At 34.3% G+C, this 26,382-nt stretch overlaps 1 protein-coding gene across 2 annotated transcripts in view; it reads left to right on the top strand.

Annotated features, from left to right (window-relative positions):
- Window positions 1–304: 304 nt before the first annotated feature.
- COL11A1 (collagen type XI alpha 1 chain) overlaps window positions 305–26,382 on the top strand; it is a 256,417-nt gene continuing 230,339 nt past the window's right edge. The window contains exon 1 of one of the 2 annotated variants that reach the window (XM_031967174.1): window positions 305–822. In XM_031967174.1, the coding sequence (XP_031823034.1) occupies window positions 714–822 (109 nt within the window). In that variant the 5' untranslated portion in view covers window positions 305–713. The remainder of the gene's footprint in view (window positions 823–26,382) is intronic. The other variant, XM_031967173.1, reaches the window with a different exon arrangement.

Raw genomic sequence — 26,382 nt, 5'->3', positions numbered from 1 at the left:
CAGTTCCTGAGTACAGAGACTCCTTGCAAAACTCCTGGGGCTCCTGCCCTCTCCTGCAATTCCTTTCATTCCCAAAGTGCTTGAACTATACAGGCGCCCTCCCTATCCCCCTCCCATTTCTTCTTGGGGGTTTAGAAAGGGGAGGGAAGTCTGGACGGGGGGGGGGGGGGTGTGTGGAGAATCGGTGGGCTGGGCCAGACTGTAGTAGTGACTCTCAGTCAAAGGGATGGAGGGCGGGCTTGGGGCTGCCAGGAGACGCGTTTGATTGGTTTCTGACCTGCAGTCCGCTTGTCAGTTTCGCCTTGTGGGGGTCAGTGGGTGGGGGGATGGAGTGAAGGGGGCCTCCTGGTGCCTCTCAGCCGGCCCTCTGACGGGATGAAGCGTTTAGGGGCATGCGAGCTCTTCGCCTTTGATTAAAGCCCCTCGTCTGCCTTCAGTCTGAAGGCTGGGCACGGAGGAGGACGGATCAGAGGGACCTGCCCTGGCTTGGCCATTCATTGGAGAGGGAGAAGAAAAAGGAAAGAGGCAGACAAGGAAAGAAACTACTACCACTAACTAGCGGCCCCCCCCAAAAAAATTTGAATTTTTCCTCTCTCCCTCCCTGATGGCTGTGTAACAATCATCCCTGTGGGTAGGTGGAAGGGACGAAGTGGGTAGAAAATTTCAGCTTCGTGGGTGCAGGTTACAGTTGTGGACCCTGATCGATCCTGGAGATGGAGCGTTGGTCCACAAGGTGGAAAACGAAAAGGTGGCTTTGGGATTCCACGATAACCATCTTCGTCGTAATAGCTTTCATCTTCCAAGCTGCAGAGGTCAGAGGAGGTAAGAGACAGAAGGGAGTTTGGATAGCAGGGTGGGTTATGGCTATTTATTCCTCTCCTCAAATTGAGCTAAAGTCCATATTGTAGCTGCGGCGGGAGGGCATCAGATGGGATTGGGGATAGGGGGAGGGAAAGGGAGTACAGGAGAAAGGAGTAGTGTGGAGCAAAGAAAGAACTGTCAGAAAACCAGCCGGGATGCTCCTTGTTTACTTTTTAGACCAGCTGTCTCCACCTAGGATGACCATTCCATAAATCTCTAGGTGCTTTGAAAGGCAGACTGTCTCAGGGACACAACGAATTGGATGAAGCTTTTATTTCAGGATGTGTTTCTTTGAACACTTTGGCGTTTCACACTGAAAGTAATTTAAAGTTCCCGTGTGTGTGTGTGTGTGTGTGTGTGTGAGAGAGAGAGAGAGAGAGAGACAGACAGACAGACAGAGAGACAGAGAGACCGAGAGAGACCGAGAGAGACAGAGAGAGACAGAGACAGAGAGAGACAGACAGAGAGACAGAGAGACAGAGAGAGACAGAGAGTTTCCACTGGACCTTGATAACTTTCTCTGTGACGAATAAAGTTAAGGAAAAAGAGTTGCCATTTGGTGATATGAGACAGGTGGAGGGAGGCTGAAGGAGTATATATTCAGACTCCTCCAGATTCAGGAAAATGACATTTAGAGAAAATTTAAATGGAAATGATTTTGCAAGATTCCTGAAGGGTCAATTAAAAAGGACTTAAACAAACAAAACTTATATTCCCATACTGCATAGTGTCCACTCAAAAACTTTACGATGTTTCCTCTACTATTAATTAAACCATCAGCCTCATACTCCCAATCCTCCAATATTGGAGGTGCACTTTTTCCAGAAAATGATGAAATTCGTCAGGAAATTGGGACTGGGGGTGAGGGGGAGGGGGAAGCATGAGTGGATAGTGAAGGGGAGGGGGTACATTGAGGTGGTGAGGGGGAGGAGGAGAGGTAAGGAAAAGTTTCTACGTGGCAAAACCAACATTCCAGTGACAGGACCTACTCAGAACACTTCATCCTTGTCTATGTAGAAGGAAACGAGAGCTATGTCCCTCCCCTCACTCTCCCGCCCCCCTCCCCAGCTCCCCTCCTTTTCCCTGGCAAGAGTGGTCCGTTAGGTGTCCTTGGACCTGGCTAGCAGGGTTCTCAGTTCCTCGTGTGTAGTTAAGTGAGAGTTGATCCCAACAGAGGGCCGATAGCAAAGAGAGAAATCCCAAACTTTTTTGGGAGGAGAGGGAGAAGGAAGAAGGAGAGGGTGGGAAGCTAATCCCGAGAAGGTGAGAAGGATGGGAAAATAAGAAGAAGAATCAGCCCGGAAGGCTGCTCTTGCCCACATCCCCGGGATAGGGAGAAGCACGTGTAGCAGACTGAAAAGTAAGATTTCAGGGCTCCAGCAGAAACCTGGGATCCTGACAGAGGGATCTTGGCTGTCATAACCTTGCGTTCCCACAAGCAATGCCCAACTGTTGGGTTCCTGGGAGATTCCCTGTCTGCACTCCGTTAAACAGACTTGAAGTGTAGCTCGGCATATATAGACATCTGTATATCTAAATATAAATACGTATATACATGCATTCATACATGAACTCACGATTTGGTTCATTGCCTCCGGGCTCCATTTGGTTACTACAGAGTGCAGTGTATCATTCCCCTGGAGTTAAAGAGATTAGGCTTTGGTGAATACAGCTTTTGGCTAGAAAGAGAGACTTGGGATCTTCTAAAGGAAATTTTACAAAGACTGAAGAGACTTTCTCCATCATCATGCCACATTTTCAACAAAAAACGTAATGGAGAAAATTTTAGCAGCTTGGACCGTCAAAGTTTCCCTTCGGGTTCTGTACCTGGTCATCTGTTGGATACTGTCAGAGCAGTTAGCAGCTCTGCCCCCTGCTGGTTTTATTTACCAATTAAGGTTGAGGCGTCTAACCCTTTTGAATGAGTTCTCATTAAATCAGTGTAAGGAGGGTCATATTGGAGAATCTGGAACTCAACTCAACTAAGGCATTCACGACGGATCTTTTCCCTCCCACTCCCCATCCCACTATGTGGTCTAGGATACCACAAATTACAGTCTTTGATTAAACAGAAAAGATTTCATGAAAGCAGGCAACCAAGCCTTTTTCTCCCCTTATAAAAACACAGCTGAAATGTAAGATCTGGCCACATCTTTGTGTGAATTCGGGGATAGTTAAACTGAAGACACATGTGCTTATTTATTCTATTTAGACTTCATTTTCTTTGTCAAGTTCTAAGATTAGAGTGAAAATTCGTTTTTCAAAATCCTCTTATCTTTCCTCCCCACTTCCCCTCTTTACCTACTTACAGAAGCACACCTTCTGCCTATAGTCTCAGTAAGAAATTTATTAAATAGAGAGGGGACTTGTCTATTTTTGCAAAGCAGATAAATTTAAGAAATAGAAAATTACAGGGTTCAGATTTAGTGGGCTTTCTGTTACTCAATGAAATGTCTTGAAGTTAACATAATACTTTAGCGGTTTGGGGTATGACTTTTCTATTGATTTTCCAGTTACTAGTTATTAATTTCCTAAAATAATATATATATACTTTATATTTACTTCCTCATAATCTTTTAGTCAGACATCTCTTTTAAACAAATATTCAAAGATAACAAAGTAGTCATTAATGTCTGACCCACATTTACTCAATAAACAGCAATGAAAAAGTAAACCGATGTTGGTGAAAGGATAGATACCCTGGTGGGCAATGCTAATGTTAGCCTTTGGATTTTGAGCTCAAGTCAAAATGGGAGAATTGTACACCAACTTTTAATAGAAATACTGTGACAGCATCATTCTCTGGAACCTTATTGCAAAACTTGAGTAAATTTTAGAACAGTGGATATCTTCTTATAACTTGTAAGGCCTTCTTTTTAAACATTGGTGATTTTTTAATATTTTAAAATAAAAATATATTGAAGAGCTTCTTGTGTAAGATCAAGAAATTTTTTTTTAAAAAATGTTCCTTAGGAACCCAAGGTTCCTTACAGTATTGTAGAAAGGTCTGGGGAAAAAAGATCCATGGATGATATATGATATGAATTTCTTTTTTTTTTTTTTAGTTGTAGTTCTAATTTTCTATTTACTAACTTTTTTACTTCACAATTTGTTATTCCATCCTTTTTAGGGATTTCAAAAAATATGATCATTTTAATTTCAGAATACTAAAGTCCATCCTGATACTTACTTGTATCAAAGGCCAGATTTTTTATTTTCTTTAAAAAAAAGTTTTGGCAAAGCTATGTAGGTAAAGTTACAGCAGTGATTCATCACACACACACACACACACACACACACACACACACACAAGTTGTTTTTGTCATTTTTCTGTTCCTATATATATATATATATGTATGTGTGTGTGTCCTTTTCAGAAAATGAAAAATTAAGTTCATAGTTATCAATTGAATCTTGCCTATAACTTTTCAAATAATGTATGACTTGGTTTTATATTTATTACATCATCATGTCAAGTTACACAATTTCATCTTTCATATATATATATATATATATATATGTTAAATTTATCAGCTGGTAGTAATGGAAAATAGTGGAACTAAGTCAATTTCTTGTTTATTAGAATGATAATCTTCACAGGTTAGACAGTCATGAACTGTCACTCATTAAAATAAAAAAATATATGAAAAAGTAAGCTTATTAAATTTATGGGATTTCCCCCCAAAAAAATGTATGCATAAATCCTGCTGAGGGATTTTGTCTCTGCTGAAGGTTTTTTTTTTTTTTTGAGTCCCAGGGATCAGCAGGTGAAATGGTCCTGTCTTCTTCAGAATATATACATACATGTCTATGTGCACATACATACACATCTATGATCCATATACATATATACCTATATAAACGTGCACACATATATTCACATACACACACAAATACAAATATTTATATTCTGATCTTGCTAAGAACTTCAGAAGTTTGCTTAATAAGAATTCAGTTGAGATTATGATCATAATTTGAATTATCAATGCCATATATACCAGAGAATATTCATGCTAACTCTTTCCCACTATTTTTCTTCCAAGCAAATATTGACATGGTCTTGTTATAGATGAGAAATGAAGCCAGATTGACTGCTTATTTAAAGCACATAGTTATATAAATTGTCACAGTTAAATTCAGTAGTGTGCATATAGAATAATATGTTATAGGCCATTTCACTCTAAAATGTCCTGTCAATAAGCTCTTAAACTAAATATTTGTACTCAATTATGACTCAATATTTCTAATACCTTAGTACTTAACTTTAACTCAAGCAAAAGCTACAAATAGTTATTGAGAACCTATTATATGCAAAGCACTATGACTATTTTAATAAATATACAAAATGAATGTTGAGGAAAATACGAAATCTAATAAATAAATATGAAATATAAAATTATACATAAATGCATTAGTACACATTTCTTAGAAATTGTTTGATCCCAGCAAGGCTACAGTTAAAATAGGAAAACCACAACATTGTTGCAGCTAAGATATCCCTAAACTACACTGACGCAAACATGACTCCTTTTCAGATTGGGGATTAGGATTTCTACCTCCCAAAAAAGACTAAGAAGTTGGCTTTCTTTTCTCAGGAAAGCTCTCTCCTTTTCTGAGGGGAAAAAAATCTCCTTAACACTGATTAATTTACTGAGGTGCTGCCTAGTTAGTAATAATGAGCATGCTCAAATTAAATCAAGCTTAGGAGACATGGACAGTATTAAAAAGCAGAATCTTTCAAAAAGAAAAGAGACTTGCCTTTTGGATGTTGAGATGAGAAAATGAGCTTTTCCCCTCTCCCCCTTCTTCTTCATTGGCTTGATTAAACAGAGATAGGTATCTGAAATACTATTAGAAATCAGGTTTTAAACACATAGTTAAAATGTGAAATTTAATGAAAATATCTCATTCACCCAGAGAATTCTATATTTTTGAATGCAAAAGGGCTGACTGGCCTAATATTTATACTGTATGGGTGAGGGGGCAATGTGGGGGAATATGAAATTAAGAAACAGACCTAAATTCATTTCTAAGCATCTACTACTTGTGTGACTTTGGAGAGTCATTTAACTTCTCCTGTCCAGGTGGTTCAGTGGACCTGAAGTCAAGAAGAACTGTTGGATCCTAGTCTCAGATATTAGATGAATGGCCCTGGGAAAGTCCCTTAATTTTTATATGCCTCTGTTTTCCTCTTTTATAAAATGGGGATAATAATATCACCTAACTTCCTTTATTGTAAGGATAAAATGAAAGTATAAAATGCTTTGCAATGATATATATTCTATAAATACTTATCATCTTAAGCATCATCATACTATTTCCTGGGGTTAGATTTGATAACTTGTAAGATTCCTTCCAGTTATAAAATTATGATTTTTAGCATTCTTTGAAATTTAGGAAAACAAGCTTATTTGCATTATATGTGCAATTTATAAGGAAAAAAAAATGAACTGAGGTGTAAATTGCAGGTTTACCACATGGCACCTATGTCACTTTAGCAAATTACTGAATGTCTCTGGTCTTATTTTCTTCCTCTGTAAAATGAGGAGTTGGATTTGATGACAGACAGCTAAGAGACACAAAGAACAGAGCTCTGGGCCTGAAGTCAAGAAGAACTGAATTATAGTCTGACTTCCAAAACTTACTAGGTATAATCCTGGGTAAGCCACTTAGCCACTGCCTGCCTCAGTTTCCTCAGATGTAAAATGGAGATAATGATAACACCTATTCCTTGAGTTGCTCTGAAGATCAAATAAGATAATATTTATAAAGCTCTTAATATAGTACACAGTAAATAATAGATACTTTATAAATGCTTTCTTAAATTATCTCCAATATCCCTTATTGTTCTAAAGCTAGAAACTGTGAAACCAATATTCAGGTTTTATGAACAACATATCTGAAAGGCCCCTGTGTGTGTGTGCATGCGTGTGTGTGTGGTTTGTACTTGGATGCCCAAATCTTAACTAAATTTGTATTTATTCCAAGAAGATAAAACAAGGCCTAAAATCTAATAAAAAAAATCTAACTTATGAGAACCATAAAAATGAAAGCTATTTAGAATCATTCATATGATTTTTCTATGTGTTATACATATTTCTATTTTGCCACACAAAATAATTTTAATATATTTTCTAATTTTTAATATGTCTACCAATGTGTTTCTAAAAGATTGTATTGTTGCTTAGTTATTTCAGTCTTGTCCAATTCTTCATGATTCCATTTGGGGTTTTCTTGGCAAAGATATTTTTCCAGTTCATTTTGCAGATGAAGAAACTAAGGCACAGTTAAAAGTGACTTACTTAGGGCCACACAGCTATTAAGTGTCTGAGTCCAGATTGAACTTGGGTCCCATACTCTATTTACTTGGCCACATAGTTACCAGCAAAAAATTGTATTGTAACTAAATAAAAAGTATTTTATTATGTTTACTCATAAATTTGCTAATAATCTTAGATGAGATTCAATATATAATATGCACAGTTAGTTTCAATACCTCCTTATAGTTAAAAAGATGCTTTAAAATAATCTTTAAGTAGATATTTATTCATTTTATCCTGCGAATAAAGCACTGTCTGAAGTACTTGGTGAGATTCAAAGTTTAGATTAAGGTGTGATTTAGACCCTTGTGAAACTTAGTCTTATAAGAGAGTAAATTCAAAGTCATAGCTAAGTACATTATATTATACTACATGTATCAGAGAAGTCTTAAATGAATTGTTATGTTAGATCCAGCATGAGTCAGATTCTTAGGGACTGAAGAAATCAGTCAAGGATACTTAGAGGGAAGGACATATAGGTCTACTTGTTAACATTTAATTTACTCAAGACTTTTTTTTTTACTTACTCTCTTTCAATTAGATGTCATGATTTGCAACACTGATGATAACCAGCATTTAACCAATATTTCCTGTTGTGGGGTTTTTAGAAAATGATGATAAAGGGAATTAATCTCTCACTTTTTAGTTTCACAATATTTTACAGGAAATCATTTCCAAGAGCCTGTATTTCTGTCACTGGTGAATTTCAGTTGAAAGTAACAACCTCATTATTCTTAGAACAAAATATAAGATCTCAAAGAGGAATAACTAATATTAATGCCTAATGAGATCAGATAATTCAGTCATACAAAGGACCTATAATAAGCAATTTAAAAAAAGTAATCCTCTGTTATGTATACATTAGCATAGTAAGGGCGTACAATTTCAAAAGACAAGAAAATGATGATAACCATCATCAAAAGTTATTTCATAATACATTTAATAAATACTTGTTAATTGGTTACTTAATAATAACTAGCATTTTTATAGCCTTTAAAATTTGAAAAAAAAATTGCATAAGCATCTTATTTTTTTTTTTCCCTAATGACACCTCCCTGAAGGGAGTTCAGAGGCTACATGGGACATAGGAAAATAACCATTTTGCAAGTTGGCTCTCATTTTTACTCTTGCCTTTCATTCATTTCCTACTGGGGAAACATGATCTGAGGTAGGGTTTGGTAAGACTAAATGACATTTTTCATTTTGACCATAGAGTTTTGCTCCTTAGGCAAGAAAAGTATGTGCAGATATTCTAAAGAGGTGCTGTGTTTCTTTCACCCTATCATACAGGATGGCAGAATTTTAGAACTCTGTGTTAGTGCATAGCTAAAGTGTATCAAATAGCAGCTCAGCATTGAGACATTTTCTTCTAATTGTAACTTATGATTTCATCCAAACCCTTAGTGTTTTTCAAAGTATCCTGCTATTTTGGAATGCATCTGAATTACAACTTCACGAACAATTAGTTTTAAAGATCTTTATTTCACCTATGAGCAAAACATGATAATCCTAGCTATCTATAACTAGTTCTCTACCCCTTTCCCAGTCCCCTGCTTTTAGCATCAACAGAACTCAACTTGGTTATTAATATTTTCTAAAAAGAGCCAAGAAAAAGAAAGAAAAAAAAGCAATTAAAAAACCCATGTTTGCTATTTCTCAGGTAAAGTCTTTAGCCTACTACTTCTTTTGGCTACTGCTTCTTTTGCCATTGGCCGATTACCAGACCTGGTGTTATCTAGTAAACTAAACTCTTTGCTTGCTGTGCATGGAATTAGAGACAGTGCCATTAATTTAAGAGAAAGAGCACAGAGAAAAGAAAGGTTATCATATTTCACAGTAAGAGACCAGCTTAAATGTGACTGGACAATTGAGAACTAAAACAAACCTGTGTAAAAGTACTTTAGTACAATCATCTTTTGCAATCCTTTCAAACCCTCCTTTTTTCCTTAAAAAAGTATTTCTTTCTTATTTTGACCAAATTTCATTGCTTTTGAATGGCTTTGTACAGTGCAGGCAAATGAAGGTCTCTATTCATAAAACTTGTACAGTGCAGAGAGTGTCAGAGGAAGCTTCCTCTGTTTGACTAGTAAGCTGGCATCCGGACTTGAATGATCCTTGAGCTCTAAGAGGTAGCTTCTTTCCACATGCAGATTTTTATATTTGAATGATGACCAGAAGAGTACCAGTCACATCCAGTGACAAAGCTGGCAAAATGTCCCTATATGTTTTTTGTATATAGATGTTACTGAGACCAGAAAGTTCTTGATATTAATGCAGCATGTGGCCTTATACTGATCCCTTTTCCCCTTTTTAATGAAGTTCTTCTATACAGACAAGTTTATTGCTTTAAGATTGTCTGACGGTTTTCTCTTTGAGATGATGCTGGTTCTAGTCCATCTGTTTCAAAGAAATAAGAACAAATTCAGCAGTAGTTTATGCATGTCTAGTTATTAGACAGCCAGCTGGCTGCCTGCCTGCCTTTTCCTTTTTCCTACCAGTCAAACATCCATCCAGGTGACATCTAGTGAAGTAGGGAAACTAAGAACAACCTCATCCTAATTTCTTAAAGGATCTACAATCCATTCTTTTTCTTTATCTATTTTTCTTTAAAGAAGAATCAGATGATAGAATTCCTCTAGTTTTCTTCATCTGGAAAAAAAGTTTTTCATATAGAATTGACTCCTCTCTATTGGATTACCTCCAACATGCTTGTTTTTTTTAAAGGCAATAAATGAAAAGAGGAAAACAGTGAAACAAAAATAAAACTAACTGTGAATACCATTACTTTCCTTGATTTTTAAAATCAATAAATGACTAAGTAAAATTAATTCAAAGAATATAAAACATGTATGTGTGTGTGTGTACATTTATGTGTGTGGGAGTGAGAGCGAGGAAGGGAGAGGAGAGAGAGAGAGAGAGAGAGAGAGAGAGAGAGAGACAGAGAGAGAGATACATAGAGAGACAGAGATAAAGACAGAGAGAGAGAGAGAGAGACAGTGAGAGACAGAGAGAGAGAGAGAGACAGAGAGAGACAGAGAGACAGAGACAGAGACAGAGAAGAAAGGAAGGAGGGAGGGAGGGAAACTGGTAGATAATATATTGGGATTGAAATGAGTAAGACTACTTGAATTAAAATTCAAATTAACACTAGCTCTATGATCCTGATCAAGTCATTTGTTTGTCTTAATGGTTCCTTATAGCTTTCTAAAGTATATCTGCTTAATCAGAAAACACATATTTGAATCCTATCTTTGACAATTACTTGTGAGACTTGAGCAAGACATTTGACTTTTCTAGGTCTCAGGTTACTTATCTATAAAGTGTGGTACAGAGAAAAGAATTCTCCTTCCAAAGTCAAATTACTTGGAGTCAAATTCTCCCTTTCTTAACTTATTCAACTTTTCTTTGACTCAATTTCTTCACCTGTACCAGGTAACTCTTTAGGTCTCTTCTACCTCTAGATCTATTATCCAATGGAAGTATTGAATTAATGACCCATCAAATTCTCAAACTATGATCTCTGATCAAAGATAGTAAATATCTTCATTGTTAGATGTTAGAGCAAGATTATTTTAATTTGAGGCAATCACAGATTTAACATGTATAAATGTGACTGTTTATTTATGTTGTGTTATATAATCATATTGACGTAATCAAATAAAATGAGGTAGTATCTATGATAGGGCACTGGACTTGGAGTTGAAACCTTACCTCAGGTCCTTGATCACTGTGTGACCTTGGGCTTCTATTCTCTCAGACTGTTACTTCATATGTAAAATGAGGATAATAATGGTATCTATCTCATAGAGTTGCTGTGAGGAGGAAATATAATAACACATTTAAATTACTTCACAAACCTCAAACCATAATATAATTGCTATTTATTATTGTTTTCATTGTTATTACTTTAATAATATGATATTTTGAGATTTACAAATTGCTTTATTTTCATTATTTCATTTGTTATTGAAAGGCATATGTTAATCTTTACAAATACTGTGTATTTTATCTTTAACATTTGCTAATAATATATAATAAAAATCTTTTTTGTTATTTTTTGCTGAGGAAATTAGAGTTAAGTGATTTGCCCAGGGACACACAGCTAGGAAGTATTGTGTTTGAGGCCAAATTTGAACTAGGGTCCTCCTGACTTCAGGACTGGTGCTCTATCCACTGCTCTATCTAGAAGTCCCATATAATATAAATCTTGAGAAGTATTGTTGTATCATAGAAAGCCTTAGAGTCAGAAAAATCTGGTTTTAACATCTGACTGAAGCACATACTATGTGACTGAACAAGTCTCTAGTATTTCATTTAACCTCATACATTTCTAAGAGCTAGTGCTTTCCTAGGTGCTCAAGACACCCCTGTAAGAGAAGAAACAGAGATGTTGACATCATTGGTAGAATAAATCCCTCATTAGGAGCTCTGTACCGTAATAAAATCATAGTTTTTTTTTTAATCAAATAACTTTAGTTTGCAGAGCAAGTGCTACTCTGTACTGATAGAAATTTATTTTCTTTTTGTTATTTTCCTATAACAAATATATGGGATCAAATTCAAAGAAAGAAAATAGGAGTCTTTATATTCTCTTTTATTTTCCATTTTTAAACTTAAAATAATTTAATAGTAAATACACATAGTACATTTGTATTCCTCTATTGATACATAATTACTTTTATCAGACAGCAGTACACATATTTCTAGTGAGAAAAAAGTAAATTTTCTGGCTAATATTCAAATTTCATTGGAATGACATTACTTTTTTTGCGATTAGTACAGATTTTAAAGATATTCTAAAAAATGAGCATCTTTGTTGCTATTTTGCTACCCAAATGAATTAAAACTATGGATATAGTCTCTACCACAATGGATGTTAGTACTCACCTAAGGGATTATTTATAAAGTACCATGTGCTAAATCGTAAAGGCCAAAAATCTCATGAAACATCAAATCAAATTCTACTTTTAGATAGTGTCCAATGAAATAAGGAACCATAAAGCATATATGGTAGTAGAGATTTATCTTTTGTGTAATAAAAATAATTATAATTGCTGGTACTTATATAATGTTTGAAAGTTTGAAAAATATTTACAAGTATTAAACTCATTTTATCCTTTCCTACCACCCTGAGAGATAGGTGTTATTAATGTCCCTGTTTTACAGATAACGAAACCAAGAAATATGGAAGTTAAGTGACTTGACTAGGGTTACCAGCAAAATGCCTGATTCTGGATTTCTTTTTGTTTCTCACCCTAGGTCTAGCCCTCTAAACACTGTGATCTAATAAGATGTTAATTTATTGATAAGGAAATCAAAATGATGAAATTCAAAGTGATTTGCATAGGTACACGTTATGTGATAGGGACAATATCATCACACTAGGATGCCTTGAAAGGATAGTTCATGTATAATGAACAATGATGACATATTATATATATATATATATATATATATATATATATATATATATATATATAATTTTATTTTAATGCTACTTACTGGAATTTTAAATAAAACATATTCACAGTGTATATTATTTTATGTTATTTTCAATATTATATCAAAAATCAGTAATATTACTGATTTAAAAAGTATAAGTAAATGCTATGATCCTTTTTCATGTAATAATTATACATCTTAAAACTCTATAATTGAATCCTTGCTCATCTAAGACCAAACATGATGCCCATCATCCACAGGAAGAATCCTGAAATGGATATGTGTATCCTTTGATGATATTGTTAGTGACTGATACTTTTATTTTTCTCTAATGGTTCACAACCTTAAATATTGGAATGATGCATCACCTACTCCTTTGGAAAGAAACTAATATACTAAGACATCAGAAAAAAATGCAACTTATAGTCTTAGTCAATTTACTAAGTCATATATAATTCAGCTTCAAAATTGGAATAATGTGCTTATTTTATGTAATGGTGTGAGCAAAAAATTTTACAATAGACATTTGAAAATAAATTCAAAGCAACTCTTTGACTTATTTTTTATCTATGGATTTTTCCTTTTGTACATGAATTGTAACTGTCCTCCAGATGGATATATCATTTCCTTGGCAATAAAAATATGACTAATGACATTCAGTCAGGGTAAAAAAAAATAAAATAAAATAAAACAACAACAACAACAACAAAAAAAAACAAAACAAAACAAAACAAAAAACCCAAAACACTGTATCTGGTAATATAAGTTTGAATCCCAGTTCTGTTATTTGGAAGCTATAGGCTAAGTCATTTAACTGCTTTAGACCTGTATATACATATCGGTCCTCTGCTAAATACTTTACAAATATTGTCTCATTTGATCTTCCCACCAAATCCCAATCTTACAAAGGATTGGATATAAGCACTATCCCAATCTTACAAAGGAAGAACTGAGGGAAACAAATATTAAGTGACTTTCCCAGATTCACAGGCTGGTAATTTCCAAGGCTGGATCTGAACTTGTCTTCCTGATGTCAGTCCTAGTATTCTATCTACTATGCCACTACCATTCTCACCCTTTCCTTCTCCTTCTCCCCCTTCCATCTCCTTCTGAATGTTTAAATTGCTGTCTGTGTTTCTCCCATTCCATTTCTCCTTTCCTTCCCCATCTTTCCTCCCTTTCTCTCCAGCCCCCTCCTCCCCCCCACCCCCTCTTCACAGGCTCTATATAAATGTTTATTTGCTTCCTTATAATGTCCCTTCCAGCAATAAATCAGTCATTGATGATCTTGATCCTGTCATTCCTTTCAGCTATAAATTCTATGAATTATAACATGTTGAATCTAACAATATGATAGATTTGGTCAAAGTCAATATATGTATACACATAGAATATAGGAAATCCTAACTACTATACTGTGTCTCTCAAAATCAATTCTTTGGGGAACTTGGACTTTTATGAAATATGTGTAACATAATAGTGGAAGATAATTGCTTAACAACTGGGCAAGCATTATCTAGCAGTGAGATTAAGATTGGAATTCTTATGAGGGTCAGTATAGGCCTCTTCACTGCCAGGAAAGGAAATGGCAATTTTGAGAGTGTCAGTAGTAGCTGAGCAGAATGGAAATTTCATTAAGAGGAGTAGCCCAAACAGGTACGGATGGTGGAAGAATCAAAATTTGGAAACTAAACACAGAAGGCCTGGACAGTCACCCTAGGAGATAGGCTGTCAAAAGAAGAAATTCCTATCTTTCTTTGGTTGTCTTTTAACTGAGGTATGAAATGTCCCTTGATAGTAAGCTCCTTGAAGGCAGATAGTTTTATTTTTTCCTTGTATTTCCCATCCCTAAACAAATTGTTTGCCACATATTAAGTATTTAATAAAGGCTTATTTGATAGTTGTTTGATTTTTTCCTTTTTTGGAGAGGCAATTAGGGTTAAGTGACTTATCCAGGGTCACACAGTAAGTATCAAGTATTTAAAGATGGATTTGAACTGAGATGCTCCTGACTCCAGGACCAGTACTCTATCCACTGCCTATCTAGCTGCTCCCTGTTATTTGAATTTTTAAAGGAGGAAACATCCTAAGAGGAATGGGAATTGGATATCACTGTAATTGGATTATCTTGTATATTCTATAAAATTTATCATTTTATGTAATGAATTTGGTACTTCAGCTAAGAATACAAATAAACAATATTTCTCTAGCTCTCTTGCCTCCATTAAAGTACTACTCTTATACCTAGGAATTATGGCAAGTGACCCCAAAGTCTCTAAAACTATGCCAGTGGAGCAAAGCACATGCATGATTTACCAGGTCAGAAAGGCACAAAGTATTGACAGAGTGATGAATTGTGTATTTGTTGCCTGAGGACCAGCATAGTTAACATCAGAGAAGCTTAGACTAAAAGTTAAAAAATTATTTAGCAATAGTTACTCCCTAAGTAGAATGCTTACCCATGTGGCTATTTCTAGTCGTCCTGATCTGTACATCTTGCTATTGGACCCAGGAGGCTCTGGAACACAGAGTGAAGCTGGTGATTTTGAACAGTCTTCCCTCACTTAAATTCAATTCACTTGCAAATCATGACATCACCTTCCTGAACACCTTCGACAATGAAGGACAAACTGACCCATGCTGACCAAATTGCAGATCCTTAGCATATTGATAAATTACATTTTATAGATGAAAAATCTAATTTTCAAGATCACAAACTACCTGTCTTTGAGTTGGCTGTAGTTCTCCTGTACCTCATCCTAGGTCATTATATCTTTTTATGATGAATTCTTCACATAGACTCTAATTAATGTTCTTAAGGCTTTTCTCTAAGTTTTTTTTTAATATATCATAAGTACTATTGATTGTCTTCACTCTTGCCAATGACTTGACTTTCTTTTTTCTTCCCCCGAAATTTCCTGGATTATATATTTTTATTCATTTATTATTCATAAATCTCAAATATAAAATATGGCTAAAAGAATCTGTGATCTGTGATCAAGAGTTCCTTTCAATGTTTCAGATCACAAATCATCCAGGAATAAGTCATCATTGGTAATATGCCACAGGCTACTTATGTGCATCATTTTTATGTCTATTATTCTTTGGTCTACCCACAATTTCAAATCTTCACATTTTGCCATTTCCAGAATCCACAAACAACAGTTCCTAATTAATATTAATAAGTGACTTCTGAAACTGTTTTAATTTTCTAAATGCAATCCTACCTTTTCTTTGATCTTAAGTCTATCGTATTACAGTATCTATCCAAGACATAGTATATAACACATATATAATATGTACAGCATATATTATTTACACAATATATGTAACATATATATGACACATCTATAATCTATGCTGAATATTTTTATATGTAATAATTCACATCCACAATTTCATATTTCATTGGTATAAGAAATTCCTCTGCTAAGGCAGGTGTGAATTTGTTTTGTGAATTATAGTCTTAGAAGCTGTGATAGTCTGTCTAGTGGCACTGAAAAATTAAGTGATTTATTCAGGGTTACATAGCAAGTTTGTATCAAAGGCAGTATTTGAATCCATGTCTTTCTGACTCCAAGACTAGCTCTCTATCAATAGCGCCATGATGTCTCTCTTTCATACACAAAAATCGATATATACAAATAGACTCATGTGGTTAGGTAGACAAGCATGTATTTAGCCAGACAAGAAGCATGGATACATACTGTTGGACTAACTCAATGGATTGTTCATCAAAATACCTCTTATTGTCTAGACAAAAGATAAAGTTAATCAATTTGTTTTTATGTGGTATAAAAGGAGGCAAAAATTGAATTTAGAGGCAGATTCTATTGTACTTCAGTACTTGTTGCTGTAAACCTAATAACTTTCATAAATAACAACATCTGGAAGATCTTACCATCCAAGTGGTACTTTCAAAAATCTCCAGTGAATATATATATGCTTGTTTTTGATGAATGATATATTATTGAGCCCTCTTGTCCATCTATATAACTTGAAAATACAGAGCTATATGTTATAGGGATAAAGCCCATTTTACCAATGACCCAGAATTAATATTATTTTTACTAGCATTTACTATGTAGCATTTCCCCTTTATTTTCCCTTTATTTTACTTACATTAGTAAATGTCATTTTTCATTATAGTTTTTTCTGATTCTAAAACTGAATCTGTGAATCTCTGCAGCAGTTCACAAATTTGGATAAAGATCTTTTTAAAGAGTTTCTGAAAATAATGGTTTATTTTAATAATTGAAATAGAATGGATAATTACAGAAATAATTTAGACAGTCAAAGAGAAAAAGAGAACATTTCTGCCTTATCTGTAAATTTTTATTGACAGCATGTTATAATTTTTCCAGGTGCCTCAATTCTTCACTTTATGTGTGACACTCCCACTATGTTTTTAGTTCTTGACTACCAAAGCCTTAGGCACATTAATTTAAAAAAGAACACTCTGTGTGTCTTTCATCTACTGACCTAAAGTGCTAGCATTACTTGAAAATGAGAAATGACAGAGAGTCTAGTGCTGAATTCCAAAAACAGTCTTGCCACTCCCAATTCACTGTACAATAATGAAGTGGTTAGGACTCTTGGGAAGAAGATGGGGGTGTGGAGTTAGAGCTCAGGGACAGAAAGGCAACTGTAGGAGATTGGAATCTGCCCAGGAACTACATGAGGGTGTCTGTTTTTAAAGATAGTTTATTTAATGTCCCTAACTCAAAAGCTTTAGTGTAGAATATAGGGTCATGTGACCCTTTTTAGACCATGAAACAAATCAGAATAAGAAAAATTAAAAGTCAAATTGCAGAAGTATATCATAATTGATTTAAATGAGAATTAAAAAAATTCTTGTCATTACTTATTAGTATATGTAACTATAACATTGATTTCTTATATAATCAGGCACACTTCCAATGCATTTTGGTGATTTTATTTTTACCAGTGTACAAAGACAGGCCCTTTAGTTTTAAAACTTTTTGAACATTTGGTTTGTTTTCTGAAACTGTACGTTTTATTTGTATTAATGCCAATAGGAAGAGCACTTTGTTAAGTGAAATTAAATTCTTAAGTTTCCAAAAATCCAGGCTAATGTTCTTCCTGCATTTTTAAGCTAAACCACAATTTAATACCAAGCAGTGCTTCAATACAATGTGTGGTATAATAATCAAAAGCTTTAACATTCTCCAAGATGTCAGTCAAAAGGCTGGCTTATGAGAAGTTTTATTTTTATTTTATTCAATAATTTATTGTTAAATGGAGAAACAGATATCATTAAATAGTAAACTAACTTCTAATTGAAGATGCAATTTAACTATAACACTACTTGGAAAATATTCTGTAAGTAATAGCAGCTATGAAAAAATTTCTGTGCTCTGGAATAGTCATTATCTTTTGAGTAGACTTTTAAGATTGCTTAAGGCAATGTGTGTGAATTGTCAGATTCTTTCATTATGCACTTTCCTTTGAATACAAAGATGACACAGGTGCTCAGGGATTTCATCAACTTTACTGAATTAAGACAACAACAATAACACATTCAGGAGATTAAAACCAAGGGGAGGAAGATGGGATAAATATAAAAGTATGGCTTGAGAGTAGTCTTCTAGGATCATGAACTCTAAAGCTCAAAATGAACTGAAATTGAAAAAATAATGTTAAGGGTGACATCAATCAGCAAGCATTTATTGAATGCTTATTATATATGAAAGGTACAGTTCTAAATGTTGGTGCAGACAAAGACAAAGCAAAAAGTTATCACTGTTTTCTAGGAGTTTATATTCTAACAAGGAAGATAACATCTTGGTACATGTAGAGATATATGTAAAGATAGAAGGTAACTTTAGTGGGAAAGGTACTAGTAGCTGATGAGTTTGGAAAAGACTTCCTGATCTAATTCTAATTTTTTTATCTAATTCTTGAAGAAAGTGAGGGATTCTGGAGGCAAAGATGAAAATATGAATTTTCTGGCAAAATTGTGGAGATAGAAGATGGTGTATGGTATGTGAGGTAAAGCAATTGGGCCATTCTGGCTAGGCTATACAACATATGAAAAAGAGTAATATGTAAGAATGTTGGGAAGATGGGTAGCATCCTAGTTGTAAAGAGCTTGGAATGGTTGACAGAATACTTTATAGTTTATCCTATAAATACCAGGGAGCCAGGAGCATTTGAGTATGGGGGATCAGATGGAGAATGATGATAAAGTCACACTTAAGCATTAGGAAAACCATTATTCCAGTTATATGGAGGGTGTACATTAGAGAAAAAACCATGTGAAAGGGAGACTAATTGAAAGTCTTTCACAGTAGTCCAGGCAAGGAGTTATAAGGGCCTCAACTAGGAAGGTGTCTGTGTAGCAAAAGAATCGACAAAAGTGACTATTAAGTCATATTCAGTGATCTTTGAAAGATGCTACTACTACTGATGAAGTACCAGTTTGTGAGAGAGCAATTTGGAATGTGAAAAATCCATGGCAGCATTATCATAATCACAAGGGCCCTTTATTATTGTGAAAAGGCTCATGGCAAAATCATAATGATTAAACTGCGGATTGTGAGGGAAGGGGGTTATTTAAAGGTCAGAGAGAAGAGGGTGAAGGGAGGTAAGGGTGGGATCTAGAGAGTTAGGGAGAATTTAGGGAGGGTTCTAGTTAAAGACAGATTCATATCTGCATTGTGTCTATGTCAGTAACTGCATGATGGGATACCCAGTAGTGAGTTATAGTAATCCAGGATAATGAAGGTACTTTGTTCATAAAGGTTATTTGTAGCATGAGAATGTGTCTAGTGCACCTGTTCAGGGAAGAGGGATCTCTCATCTGATTTGGTGAATTGAGTAGGTCTTAGATATGATAAGACAATTACAGGAATTTGGCTTCCTTTTGTGTGTGATATGGTTGATCATGGGAACAGGATGGACTAGGTTATAGTTCACATCATTCTTGACAATGGAGCCGTGATGGATTGTTTAGAGCTCTTATCACTACTGCTACTGCTGTTACTATTATTACTATCATTACTATTACTACTACTACTACTACTCCTACCACCACCACCACCACCACCACCATTACTATTACAACTACTACTGCCACTTCTACTACTTTTGCTAGTCCTTCTTCTATTCTTTCTATTACACTAGCACTTAGGTAGATCTTACTATGTTTTAGATGTTGTGCTAAACACTTTCCAAATATTCTCATTTAAAAATGAAAATAATACAAATATTCTCATTTGTTGTTCACAACAATCCTGAGAAGTAGATGTTATTATTATCCTCATTTTAGAATTGGGGAAATGAGACAAATAGAGATTAGTTGATTTGTGAAAGGTCACAAATTTAATAAGTATCTGAGGCTGGATTTAAACTTAGATGTTCTTGACTCCAGGCCAAGTTCATGCTCTATGTTACCTAACTGAACTGCCTATGATAATCACAAGAATCTTTGTAGTATGTTAAGTTTTGAAGACCACTTTATAACTATCATATCATTTTATCTTTATAATGGCCCTGGGTAGTAAGTGCTAACATTTTTACTTTATAGTTGAGGAAAATGAGACATTCACTGAGAAATTAAGAAATTCACTCAGGGTCACAAAGTCTGGAGCAAGATTTGATCTTTGGTCTTCCTGGATTCTTGTTCTAACACATTATTCACTGTGACACCTAGATACCAAAAGAGAAGAGGTATTGCCAAAAAAATTAAATAATAAAAAGAAAATATCATCTTTATTTTTTATAAAAAGAACAAAACAAAATCTACAAACTATAGAGTGTTGAACTTGATTTTGATTTCTAGAAAAAAAGTATAGAACACAGAATTAGAGATTATTGCCAAGCATCTAAAATGGGAGTGATGATTATAAGAAGTCAACATAGCTTTATCAAGAATAAGAAACTAGTCTTATTTCTTTTCTTTTCTTTTTTTTAAAACAATGACAACAGAAACAGGATTATTAAACTGGTAAATGAGGAGAGTATTGTGTTTATAGTTTATAGATTTTATCAAAGTTGCTAACAAAGCATTTCATGCTATTCTTTTGGAGATCAAGAACTATGGATTAGTTAGTATAAATAGGTCAATTCAGAATTAGCTATTTGACTATTTTCAAAGAGTAATTGTTAATGATTTGATACCATTGTGACAGGAAGCTTTCAGAGGAGAACCCTCAGTGACCTGTGTTGTGTGTTATTTGTTTTTATCAATGACTTGGGTTATGGTGTTGTACCACAGTTTCCCTAAATGGTCCTGCTTCAGTTTCCCCAAATGGTCCTGCCTCAGTTTCCCTAAATTGTTTTGCTTCAGTGCCTTGAATTGTTCTGCCTCAATCCCCCTGGTTGCAACCCTCTTTCCTGCTCATTAAGACTGATATAGGATTGTAGAGATCTGGCCACATTAACAAAAGAGTCATAAACTATAAATGTATAATCTCAGATAAGGGAAGATCTTCTAGTTCAGACATCCTGGCTCCTAAGTCCTCCTCAATTATCAGAATTTATGGTCTTCACACCCCATCCTGTCAGAACTGGATTGATGGTTCGTTTCCTGGAAATTCCCATGCTCCAGATGATCTGGACTCCACCAGAAAGACAAGAAATATAGAGACAGAGAGACAGAGAACCAGAGAGAGAGAGAGAGAGAGAGAGAGGAGAGAGAGAGGAGAGAGAGAGAGAGAGAAGGAGGGAGGGAGGGAGGGAGAGAGAGAGAGAATGGGAGGGAGACACTCACATACACAGACAGAGACACAGAGACAAAGAGACAGGGAGAGACAGAGAGAGAGAAAGAGAAAGAAAAATAGAAACAGAAGAACAGAGACAGAGAAAGATGAGATAGAAACAGAGAGAGAAAAAGAGAGAGAGAAACAGAGAATTAGTCTTCAACAATAACAAAAAAAAGTATAATTTAAAGACATTAATCTTATATATTTGTGATCCCTCTGTGGTTGAGGCTATAGAAGCAGCTCACTAATTGAGAGACCTTTAGAATTTCTTTGAGTTTGGAAATTCTATTCATGAGGTTATTTAAAATGAAGTCATATGATTAGTTGCTACTGATTATCACCAAATTGGCAATTCAGTAATCTAAATTTTCAATCATGTGTTATCAGTAGAATCCATTATACAATATCAAATACCTTTTAAATTTTTGCAATGAAGTTATTAAGAGGAGTGAAAAACCTAAAATGAGTTTCCGGTGTTTTAGTTAGCATTTAGTAAAGCTGCTTCAGGCTACTTCTCCCACATTCTGTGCTTATGAAGCAGAACTTTTAAACATATGTTCAAGACTTTACATCATTTCTAATAAATTCTGTCTGCTCAGCTTTAGTCTGTCACCATAGCTTTACTGGAAGATTTCTTAAGATCCTGATTCTTCCATTCACTGTATTAGCTATCCCTCTGATTTTTCTAATCTCCAAGTCATGAATTAAAAATGCTAAATAGCAGAACCAAGGTCACATCTCTGTGGCATCCTACTAGAGAAGTCAACTCATTTCTTCTCCATTCCAAGTATTTGTTTCTACAATGTGTTGAGGATTTAGCAAGTGTGAGGTATAGAAATCAGCCTATGTCATTTAGGAACTAGTTTTCTCCTGAGGGTAGGGAAGGGATCCATTAATTGATGCTTTTTTTTTTTATAATAAAAATATTCTTGAACTAGAGTTCTTTAGTTTTCTGTAAAGTTAAATCATGAAGGATTCATGTAAAAGAGAGGATTAGAATAATAACTGTGGCTATAATATCATTGGTTTATGGTATTCTTAGGAAAGGAAATTCACTCTACTAACACAGCTCTGTTACTTCTTTGCCACTTACATTCTTAGACAGTTAGAGCACTGGGGAATTATGTGACTTGCCTAGGACCACACAGTCAGTTTGTATCAGGCTAGAACCTGGATTTTTCCTGTTAGTGAAGGCAGTCTTTTATCTACTTTATCATTTTGTCTTTCTCTAGTGCCTTAATAATGAAATTATATATTATTTTTCTTCAGAATAAGAAGAAATCGCTTCAGTGGCTCATTCTGTATTTGCCCTGATACCCTGACACTCTAAGTAGTAGATTTGAAGGCTGGTTTAGGGTCAACAGAGGAAAACTTTCTGACTCCTTAAATGTTCTCAGAAAAAGACTCTAAATCTATGATTTATGCATAGCTTGTAACATGTCTATTGTTGAAAGGAAATCAAAGCAGAAAATGTAAATCAGATGCAAGGCAGATGATAAATTCTGTCTATCAAATGAGATAAAGATAGAAAGCACATTGCAAATTTGAAAGTACTAGAATACTTTAATTATTTTTCTGAATTTTTCTGAGAAACTTCATGAAATTTCCTAGAAGATACTTATAAGTCTGGGACTCATCAGCTCTCCTTTCAAAGTTTAGTTTCATTGCCCTCTCCTTCATAGCCTTTCCTGATGTTTCCAGTATTTAGTGGTCTATCCTTCCAAATTAGGGGAAGGGAAAAAAAAAAAGATTTGTTAATTAGCTACTATGTTCAGTGACTGTGCTAACCTCTTTACAAATATTATCCCATTTGATCCTTGTAACAACCCTGGGAGGTAGGTACCATTACTACATTTTTTAGTTGAGAAAAGGAACACAGAGACTAAGGGACTTGTTTAGGATGATCTAATTAAGTCTGAGGTTGAATTGGCATCAGATTTTCCTGACTTCAGGTTCATCTGGCTTTCCACTGTGTACCTCACAACAGCATATATATGTTATATTTAATTATCTGCATATGTACTGTTTTTTAATAGAAGAATATATGCTATTTGAGGTCAGGGACTTTTCTGTTTTTGACTTTTTATTTATTTACTTTGGCTATTTACCTGGCATATAGTGTGTGAGAGATTCATGCTTAATGAATGAGTTGAATTAGATTGCTAAATTTTCTTAGCCTTCCAATGAAGATAAATAGTTTTAATAACAATAGCAAAGTATTATTAAATTAACACAAATAATATATAGTTAAAATTATCAAATTAATATTAGACCATATATTATCAATAGGGATATATAATATAAATTAATATTAATGATACAAATATTAAAAATAATAACAGCTAACATATAGAACTTTAAAATTTTCAAAGCACGTTATATCTGTTATCTCATTTGATTCTCACAACTACCAACAGTTAAGATACAAACATGATAAATACAATAATGATAATTATTTTACATTTATATGGTTCTTTAAGGTTTAAAAAGTGTTTTAGTTACAACTCTGTCAAGCAGAAAGTATAAATATTATTATCTATATTTTATAAATGGTGAAAGTACATGTCAGAGAATTTAAATGACTTGTTCAAGATTACACAATAAGTGCCAGATCTAAGATTCCATATTACATGTTCTGACATCAAGCCCAATTCTATTTTCTACAAAATATTGAGTACTCTTTTCAACAGATCTCCTTTTGTACTATGGAATTATTTTCCCTCGGGTGAGTTTCAAAGGATATGTGAATATAATGGACATTATAATAAAATTTTAAAAGCACTTTCAAAGTTTGTATCATCAAAAAAAGAGCACCTATGTAGTGATGTAGTTTTATGGGTACAAAACAAATTTCTAACCATTTTAACATACAAATGTTTAAAATGACATATATACATATTCTAATACCATTTACATTTGTTATAATACATTTTGCAATTGATGGCAAGTATAATACTCCTCTAATCCTTATTGCTAGGGGAAGATAAGGTTTGGGGTGGTGTATTATTTGAGTTTAGGGATTCTGAGCTACACTAAGACCAAAGTTGATTTGATATCTACCCTAAGTCCCACACTAATATTGTGAGTTCTTGTGAGTGGATGGCTACCAAACTACCTAATAGAAAAATAGAGCTGGTCAAAACTTCTATGCTGATCAGTATTGGGATGGAGCCCGTTAGAGGCCACTGGATTGGAATCCATACTGTAATCTGGATAAGATAAGGAGACCCAATCTCAAGATAAATAAAATGAAATAAAAAAATGTAACATACATTTTTTTTAAAAAAAAGTATTAGTAATCAATCTCTTCTTTCTTGAGGAGTTGTGAGAAGTTATAGTGATGACATTTCCCTGGACTTTTAAAACTAGCCTTAGCCTTAGCTATATAGTCAGTATTGCTGTTGTCAAGTAGAGAAAATGCAAAATATTCCATAAAAAGACTCTTTGAGGGTCTTATGTAGTGGCAATTGATTTCTATATTATTTCAATTTTAAGTAACTAATTAGACTATTGGTCTAAGAGAATATTACCAACTTTACTAAACTTTGCTTGAAAACTCTAATTGGAATTGACCTTTTCTTTGTGAACAATTAGGATATTGTTATTTTCTTTTATGTTTTTATGGTCATTATATAGGTGTTTTTCTATTTTTTTCCCTTCATTTCAGTTGTCCACTTATGAGATTTTACACATGGTCTTAAATTCTAAGACGTGGCTGTTGACTACCAAAACTTTGTACTTAATGAGAAGTTCAAATGTATTTTGGCTAAGATAGTTTTTAGGTTATTTTGCCCTCCTAATGGTAATTGATTTATGTTGATTAAACTTCCTTTGGAAATGGTGCATGCTTGCGTCACTGTTTCTTCTGCTAACTTCTCCTTTTTGGTCAAATTAATAAATTATAGGTGCCTCCATTGACTTATTTTTATTTTCTTATTTTATTGTTTCTTTTTCCTTCTTTTAAAAAAATTTCTTCTTTTTCTTGGACATAAATTCTGATCTATTAATGACACGGTGTTAATAACTGTAACTGTGCTCAACTGTTATACTCTCAACAAGCTATGTCATACACAATGATGAAATATTAAGGCAACTAATATTTTGATGACTCCCCCACCTCAGTATCCAATCTTTTTCTATCCACTAAAATGAGTTGATTCAATTGGGGATGTGTTTATTTTGTCTAGTATCTCCTGGTTCATTTCTTTAAGGTTGTAATAGATGTGACTCTTTGGTTATCCTAAAAGCTTTTGGATACTTCCATTTCTTACTTTGAAATATAAGTTCCCAATTTATATTTCCCCCTTTTCTTTTTCTTCAGTTTTGCATTGAAATTTGATTTACTTTAGAGGGTCTTATCCAGATTTCCATAGGCTTTCTCTACCTGATCATCTACAACAAATGTTTTCATAAGTTCCAGTTCTTTTCATGGTAATTTTTGTAAATGCTGTTCCTAACAACGATAATGCCCAGATATCCCATGAAATGATATTTCTTCTTGTATTTGGAATAGTAATTCTGTCAAATCTTCCTGTATTTGCTTCTCTAAGAAGTATCTGGAAGCAATGATTTATTTAACAACTTTGCTTATTTTACTCTTGTTTTCATTTATGGCAAATACAAGATCAATATGATTCAGTTCCTTCATTAATATAGCCACCAACTTATCAGTAGATAAGAATTTCCCATTTACAGTACTAAAAACTGAGTTATATTTATCAGAATCTTATAAACTAATTCTTAGTGCTGTCTGTATCATTTTATGACTTTCTGTCACCCTTCAGAAACAGGGCTCTTCAGTATTGATGGCTATTTTGCATTTTTCTTAGTTTCATGGGTTGCCATAGACAAAGAATTTATTGCCAAAGATCTGGCCTAGTGGTATTGAACCCTTTTCTGCTTAGCTAGGTGAGTACTAGGAAAATGGACATTTTAACTATGTCCATAGTCTTTATCTATTCAGCATGATAGTAGATGAAAAACTTGTGTTTAATTAACACAACTTTTAATAATTCAGGGTCACTTCCATACTT

The sequence above is a fragment of the Sarcophilus harrisii genome, chromosome 4 (assembly GCF_902635505.1).
Source record: "Sarcophilus harrisii chromosome 4, mSarHar1.11, whole genome shotgun sequence".
In the NCBI taxonomy this organism is placed as follows: Eukaryota; Metazoa; Chordata; class Mammalia; order Dasyuromorphia; family Dasyuridae; genus Sarcophilus; species Sarcophilus harrisii.
Note: the sequence above shows the minus strand (reverse complement) of the source record. Positions and strands in the feature narration are given on the sequence as shown.